Source organism: Myotis brandtii, unplaced genomic scaffold, assembly GCF_000412655.1.
Source record: "Myotis brandtii unplaced genomic scaffold, ASM41265v1 scaffold293, whole genome shotgun sequence".
In the NCBI taxonomy this organism is placed as follows: Eukaryota; Metazoa; Chordata; class Mammalia; order Chiroptera; family Vespertilionidae; genus Myotis; species Myotis brandtii.
This window is the reverse complement of record NW_005361201.1, coordinates 2,700,079-2,708,629: the sequence shown is the minus strand read 5'-3', so window position 1 is coordinate 2,708,629 and position 8,551 is coordinate 2,700,079. Positions and strand designations below refer to the sequence as shown.

At 35.4% G+C, this 8,551-nt stretch overlaps 1 protein-coding gene across 1 annotated transcript in view; it reads right to left on the bottom strand.

The window, feature by feature from the left end:
• Positions 1–2,023: 2,023 nt before the first annotated feature.
• LOC102251912 (growth arrest-specific protein 2-like) overlaps positions 2,024–8,551 on the bottom strand; it is a 12,015-nt gene continuing 5,487 nt past the window's right edge. The window contains exon 2 of the mRNA XM_014542228.1: positions 2,024–2,214. Coding sequence (XP_014397714.1) covers positions 2,024–2,214 — 191 coding nt within the window. The remainder of the gene's footprint in view (positions 2,215–8,551) is intronic.

Genomic DNA, 8,551 nt, shown 5'->3' with positions numbered 1-8,551 from the left:
CTGCACACTACTCTTAAATGCTTCCACCAACACTGCCTAATTATGTAGAACCTCTGCAATGCTTTCATGCAAAGGTTAAAATTAATACTATAGCTAACATTGGTTATATATTTTTTTCTATTGACCTATTGATGCCTGGAAAGAAAAAAAAATGATAGAATATAATTTATTTTCATTCAGGGTATTTTATCAAAGCCAGAATAGAATAAAATAGTCATGAACTTATAACTAAAATATTAAATATGTAAACTGTCTCACATACTTATTAAATTTTCTTTCAAATATTAGAGTGTTTGAAAAATTCTTAACACAGGCATGCTTCACACATACCAAGCATAAGTTACCTACGCAAATGTGTTTACACAGCTGTAAAATCCCCACATTAACTATCGTGCAAGGAAACTAAAAATATTGCTATGAGTATGAAAATGTGAGATTTAAGTTGCTAAAAGAAAATTACTAAGGGCTTCCTGTGACATCAATTTAGATGGGATCAAGTTTGTTGATTTTTTTAAAAAATTCTGCTTTAACATCTCTCTACACACAACATAGTTTCACTAATTCAGAAAAGGTAACCAGCTCATCTATCTCTGCCACTACTGTCCCTCATTTCAAGATGCCAGGGAGGAAATTACACACACACACACACACACACACTCATACACACACAGACTAATATTGTGGCCTCCAGGTTATGTATACCCAATTTGAAAGCCTCCTTTTTCTCTATGGGAAATATTCAATGTAAGCCTAACTATCTGGGTTTTAGTGAATCTACTCTTGATCTTGCACAAATCACTTAGTCTGCATCTAAACTGCATTGGAGGGAGGGGAGGAAGAAATGAATGCAGGGGGACCCAAACTTTGCTGAACTTTAGAATCACCTGAGGAGCTTTTTAGACATCCCCGGGTTGCTCCCAATAGGGATTAAATCAGAATGTTCAGGCCAGGTTTCAGTCATTTTTAAAGATACTCAGGTGATTCCAATGTGCAGCAAATTTGGGAGCCAGTAAATTAATACATTCATGGAGGCACTTTTAAAATTTAAAAAATGGAGGGGCTTTCATATTATACTAGAGGCCCGATGCATGAAATGTGTGTAAGAGTAGGCCTTCCTTCCCGCCGCTGCTGGCACCAGCTACCCTCTGGCACCCGGGACCCGGACTTCCCTCCTTCCCTCCGGCTGCCGGCCGGCACCTGGGACCCAGGCTTCCCTTGCAGCCCTAGCTTCGTCTGGAAAGACGTCCGGTCTAATTAGCACATTACGCTTTTATTATTATACAGCACTCTACAAAGTGATATAGGATATTATTCCCAAATTAAGTATAGCACTGTAAAAAAAATACAGTGTTTTAGGAAGATTAATCTTCTGTTTGGGTTTTAGTTCAGTAGTCATAAAGAAACTATACATAAATAATCACTTTTATCTATTTTTCCAGAAGTGCAGAAAGTTTGTTGTTTTTTATTTGTATTTTAAGCTGACTTTAACATTATTTTAACCTTACTTTTTTTCATTTCTCTATTAAAAGTTAAGAAAAGTATCATCTCTCTTCTTTCCTTCAAAAAACATCAAACATCACACTTTTATTACATGTTTACAATAATAAGAGAAAAGAATATTAGAATTAATATGTGGAAAATAAATCTGAGGAGTCAAAGAAAATAATTTGTCCAAAGTCCTTAATTCAATGCTGCTACCTATTTAAAACAAACAAAAAGTTACCCACTCCAAATATTTTTTTCCAATATTCTGCCATAATGATCTACTTGAAAACAAAGACCTATTTAGTATGTCTTTCTTGACTAGATTTTGTCTATTGCCTGTTGGCATGTATTATTTCTCTGCTAAATTTTTAGTCAGTGCATCAGATTGGGCTAGTTTGTATACCACACTAATCACCGTCAATTTCTATAAGCTTTTGTTTAATTAGACTTACCAAAAGGATTATGTAATTTATGTAACTAGAGAACAAATACCATGTTGTTAATAGAGACAGTAATGCATCCATTCTCAATGAAACTCTTAAAATAAATTCAACTCATAAGCAACTACAAGTGTGATCCACATCCTAATAGTTATGGGCTCTTTTACCTTCGTGGGCTTGTTAGAATCCATGCTCTCTTTGAATTTCTCCTGAACAGTTTCTGCAAGTTGACAGAGCAAGGCACCATTGTCCAATTTCTCCATAAACGTTTCTGCCGTAATCTCCTTCCCTGAAATAACCAGAAGAAGCATTACAAAAGCACAATCACGCCCCAAACACAAATGTGACAATTCATGGCAGCATATCTGACATAGTTTTATCATCAACATTTCTATTCCAGCTGAGTTATGTGGTCTGGGATAGGAACTCATGGGAAAGAATTACAGTGGGGCCTTGACTTACGAGTTTAATTCGTTCTGAGACCAAGCTCGTTAAGGAGCTCGTTAACTCAAATTACTCTATCAACTCAATGCAAAAAATCGGCTGAGAGACAGCTGGTATCTCAAAAAACTCGTTAGTTAGTCGGGACACTCGTAAGTCAAGGCCCCACTGTATTCCTTTGGAGTTTTATGTTATCCTTTGGTAACAAGAATCTCAACATTTTACATTTGAATAAAATAGTTTCAACTGCATATGTGTTTTATTTCATATTAAAAGTGACAAAAGGATATTCTGGGTGAAAAAGTCCCACCATTTAGCAATCAAGCAGTCAATGAAACTCAAAGAACCAGCTTCTACCAATGACTGTACAGCTTAGCATCTGAGATTTGCTCAGTGGCCCAGTCAATTACTTGGGCCTGCAAGGCAAGGGCATAAAGCAGGCTGGTATGTTGTGTTACATATACGCCTTTGCTCTCTTCTTTAATTTGAAATAGAGCCATCATATATCAAAAATCAACCATCATTGGCTACTTTAATAGCATGGCCAATGCATAAAGCCACATCTCTAAATCCCATTGCATTTGTTTTCCCAATTGAGATAATATGTACAGGTAAAATCAATGCTGTTGATAAACTCTCTATAAACACACACTCTCTCTAACCATTCTCTCCTCACTACACTCTCAGCTTCTTCTACTGCTCTTCTGAACATGATTCACAACTGTCCATCCCTGACATTTAATTGGTTAACCATTGTTTTTCTTTCTCATACGTTCCCAAAGCATATTTTCCTTTTTCTTTTGTTTTATAACAGCTTTATTGTGATATCATTCACGTACTTTACAATTCACTCATTTGAAGTGTAAAATTCAATGGCTTCTGACACTGTATTCACAGACTTGTGCAATCATCACCACAAACAACTTTAGGACATTTTTGTAACACCCTAAAGAAACCCTTTACCATTTAATTATCACTCCTGATTGCACTATTCCTCCAGCTCCTATAAAACCACTGAAGTTTTTCTTCTATGCTCCCCTAAACTCATCTCCCTCAAAGCTCTCTCCTATTCCTGGTTCTATAATTCTCTATTTCAGAACATTTTATCTTCCTGCCTTAATTTCCTGTAAGTTATTAATGACAAATCCTGTAAATTCATACTTCCTTCTGCTTCTTGTGCCATCATCTTAATAAAAAAAATGTCCTGATCCATATTTAAACCTCTAGCAACAAGAGCTATCCCTTGCACCCTCAACTTCTTTGTCCAATACATATCACACTCATTGCTAAAATTATTATTGCTAAACACCACCCTCACTGGCTCCTTCTTCATCTTTATGAAGAGTCCCTAGTCTTCGTCTCTACTTAAAATATAAAATATGTCCACTTTAAACCAATATCTAAAGGTCTTCCCCAATCCTCTAATCTACCTTTCTAATCTAACGTCCTTATACTCTGCTCGGTGGTCTGCACCCTGCCTTCACAGTTCCATTAGCCCATCTTCCAGTTCCTGCTGTCAGGGCTTTGATTCCGGCATGACCCTGCCTGCAATGTCCTATTTCTATCTTTCTGGCCAAGTTCCAGCTGCCCTTTAATCAGAAATCCAGAAAAAGGTTCTCCTAGTTCATAATGATCTATTTTCTGTACAGTTATACTCATGGGTATCACTCACATTGGCATTATCAAACTTCTGTAGCTGGTAATATGTTTTGTATAAAATTTTTGTCTTCCTCAATACACTGTAAACCTCTTGAGGTAAATCTGTATCTGTGTGTGTGTGTGTGTGTGTGTGTGTGTGTGTGTGTGCGCGCACGCGCCTACAAAGGTAAACATAATGTTATTTACATAGTAGGCACATAGTAAATGTGTTCAGTGAGCACATGAATTAACAGATGAAGAAATAAACTATTGGGAAACTGAGAAAACATTGGGTACTATCTTTGTGAAAAGTGCTTAAGGCAAAATAAGAGGAAGTATTTTAAAGTTTTATACATAGTTAACCTTTATCTTAAGAAAAATGCATGCAGCTCAAATCCATGAACACTTAAATATAACCCATATGGAACAATAGATAAACTACTGGCTTAAAGTTAAATTCACAATACCTAATATATTTTTATTTCAAGACACATCTGTTTGAAATGATTTTCTTTTTTAGATTTGGGGGAAGGGCAGTTAAAAAGAGAAAGAGAATTACTTTCTTTAAAAATGTTCTTTTTTCCCCTACTGGATAGTTCACATTTCAGCCCCCTGTTAGAATAATGACTTCTGCAGGTGGCAAAACACCAGTAGCTCGAATTACTCACCACAGACATAGCCTATTCAAAATGACTATTATTTCAAAACTAGAGGCCGGGTGCACAAAATTTGTGCATGGGTAGGTTCTCTAGGCCTGGCTGGCAATCAGGGCCAATTGGGATCTTCCGGCTGCCAGCCAGGGCCTTCCTTCACCTGCTGCCAACTGCTGGCTGGGGCCTTCCTTCATTCCATGCCGCCCCCTGGTGGTCAGCGCAAGTCATAATGAGAAACTCCCGGTTTCCCGGTCGAACTCCCGAGGGGATACATTGCATATATATATATATATAGATTGTATGCAGCTCAACTCAATTCAGGAATTAAAGTAATAATCTCAAGAACAAAAAGCCAGCACAACTGAATTTGTATCATGCATTCACCATATTGGCCTGCATTTTCTAACAAGAAAGTTATTTTGTAGACAAGTATGAAAAATAAGTCCTATATAATAAAAGGCTAATATGCAAATCGACCAAACTGCGGAACAACCAGTCACAATGATGCGCAATGACCACCAGAGGGCAGACGCTCTATGCAGGAGCTGCCCCCTGGTGGTCAGTGCGCTCCCACAGGGGGAGCACCACTCAGCCAGAAGCCAGGCTCATGGCTGGCAAGTGCAGCAGTGGTGGCGGGAGTGCTATAAGGACACCTCGGAGGATGTCCATCTGCTGGCTTAGGCCCACCCCCTGGACTGCGAGAGGGCACAGGCCAGGCTGAGGGACCCCCTTCCCCCCCAGTGCACAACATTTGTATTAGAAATATTTTCAAAATTACCAATTAAATTCCAAGGTAAAAAAAGGTAAACTTTAAATTGTTAAATATGTATTAGTTTTAAGATTTTCTACACTTAGATGAGGTTTTTAGGTATTCTTATTTCATTAAGCTCTATGGAAATTTAGAGATTCTATTCATGATGTTAAGTGACAAGATAATTATAATATTTTAAAGAATTTATAAATTACAAAAAGAAAATGTTTTTCATTAAAAAGTTACTATCAACTTACCAAAAGGTATGAATTTTACTTTATACATTATACCTGAAAATTTTTCTAATTTTTCTTTATCCTGATTTCCATGAATACTTGAAGAAAGAATCTACATTGAACATCTGTATCTAATGAAAAATATATTAGGTGTCAGCTTTCAATTCTGTATATTTTATAGCTCCAAAAGGTGAGTTTTTTTTTATTTTTTTATCTTTTTATTTTTGGCTAAGGCAGACACTGTTACATACTTTATAGTTGAAATGTGCTGCCTCAAATGAAGGAAAAATGCAAGATGGAGAAGTATTTTTAACAACCATCACATGTAATGTACTTTCCATCCAAAGATTAAGAATCATAAAATATACCTTTAAAATGTAGTATGTAATTGTAAGAAATCAGTCATAATTCTTGTAAGGCATGATATATTGTCTCATTCTTATTAAAAGTATTAAAAAACAGAATATAAAATTAACAGGCTGTGATGAACTAATTATAATTTCTCAAGTAAACATTATTCATTAAAGCTAAATATCTTTGTTAGAAGCAGATATTTAATGTGTGCAGCTGGTTTGAGACTTTAGGTTATAAATACTAGAAGCAGTAGGATACTTGTACCATAGAATCATTTCTTCCCCAGCCCCATCTTCCACATTGTTGATATGTTTGGGAAAAGATAGGACAATGAATATTTAATTTAAATTTTCTTGGCATACTGACCCTCACTGGGTTTTACAGACTATTGACCTGAAGTTCAATCTAAAATAGTCTAGTCTAGAGGTAATGTCTTTACTTCCTGAATTTATATTGTTGACTTTGATCTTCACACCATCAATTCAGTCATGATGGACAGCTTGCCAGTAGACAAAGATCAGGAAGTTTGGTTAAAAAATGCCATTGGTCACTTCCTATTAAAATAGTAGGGCGGGCACAATTATATGAAATAAACATCTGTCAAGTAACTAAAATCAACACACATGCTTGCCATAATATCCATACAGATTAAGTATCAACCTTTAGTGTTTTAAAATGGAGCCGCCCTGGGGAAAAAGAAGCCTTTTTACCTTATACTTTGCTGAGAAAGAATGTTTTCCTCCCAGTAAGTTAGTAGTACTAAATTCAGGTTCCTAAAAACATGATAGCATTTAATAAGGACATTAAACATTTGAGTTCTTACTGTATGCCAGGCAATTTATATGCATTCATGTTTTTTAATATGCTCACAAAACTGTGATGTGGGTGCTACCATGATATCAATTTCACAGATGATAAAACTGATACACTTAGATTAAGTAACTTGCCTAAAGTCACACAAGGAATCTGGCTCTTTAACTCTAGGTTTAGAGTCTATGCTCAGTCACCATGCCCTTCTACTTTAGTAAATGTTTGCTAAATATATGACTATTTCCTTTTACAATGCACTCTCCCTAACTCATTTGTCTCTTTCACTATAGAAACTCCACAGAAAGCCCTTCAGGAAAAAAACAAAAAAAAAAAAAAACAAAAAAACAGCGTAGGGCTGAAGATAGTGATAGCAGTACTGAAAAATGAATAGCAGTGCACCTTGTAAATTGGAGAACGGCTGAGAATGTCATTCAGGCATGTTCTGATATGTGACCTAATTTACTGCAGAAGAAAACTGGCATATTTTATTTCTACAGGTTGGATTCTATAGAATCCAACTCTACTTGAAACTCCACTTCACCTCTCAATCTCAGGATGTTTTTTCTAATTAAAGAACTCAAAAGAACTCATCTGCTGTCTTAACTCGAATTAGTCAGTGTTTTGAGTCTGAAATCTGAAGGTTGTGAGGTAGAAAATGATTCATTCTATCCTGAAACCCTAGATCAGTACTTGCCCGACAGTGATTCCAACTCTCTACCCTTCATTTATATCATGACAAGACAAAGCTGGTTTTGTTGGAAAAGTTGAGTAAAAAAAAAAAGGGCAGTAACTTCTCTGAAAGGTGTCAACTTGTGAACATGAACTTGATTCTTTAGACTTTTGAACTAGGAAAAGATGGCACCTTTCCGAAGGAATTTTTATGTACTATATCAAGAACATAAGAACTCTGCAGGATAAAGTTCTGGTAAAATGGCCTCAAGAAAAACAAAAAGTAAAGAAAGCTGTTCAAAACTTATTAGACAGCAGTTGCATTAGACAGCAGCAATACCAATCAAGTAGACACTTAACATTTTAATGCTAGAAATTGGTTATTTTTATAAATAACTTGTAAAGTAAAATTAAATATCAGTCAGATTAAGCATATAACAACTGAATTTTCTTTCGTGGAAAGTCAGAGAGAAGGGAGAAATCATCATAACATTAATTGTCACAATGCATTTCTAAATGGGAATAAAATCAATTCAGCAAAACTTGATTTGTAATATATATTATGATTTACTCAAAGTCCCTACATATATTGAAACACATATGCCTACAGCTAAAGATCTACAATCTTTAAGAACAGTGTCTATTTATTTGCTACTTAACTATAATCTTTTCTCAAAAACATATTTCCATGTGATTTCATGTAGTGTTATTAAACGAATACTAATTAAAGATAAAGGTAGATCGTCATTTTCAAACAAAGAAACACAAGTGAAATAAACAATTTGAGAACATGTATGTTAGTACATTCATTTCAAAGCTAAGTCAACAATTTTCAATAGTCCAGCAATAATCATTACATTTGTAGAATATGCCTCTTCTATTTGAATGGTGTTTTTGCTATGATCTGATACTGTTAATTTAATAACATGTTGTTTATTCAAAGTGACAATTAAGGTTTTTTCCAAGATGTATTTTTATAATTATTTTTTAATATATTTTATTGATTTTTTACAGAGAGGAAGGGAGAGGGATAGAGAGTTAGAAACATCGATCAGCTGCCTCCACACTCCCTCC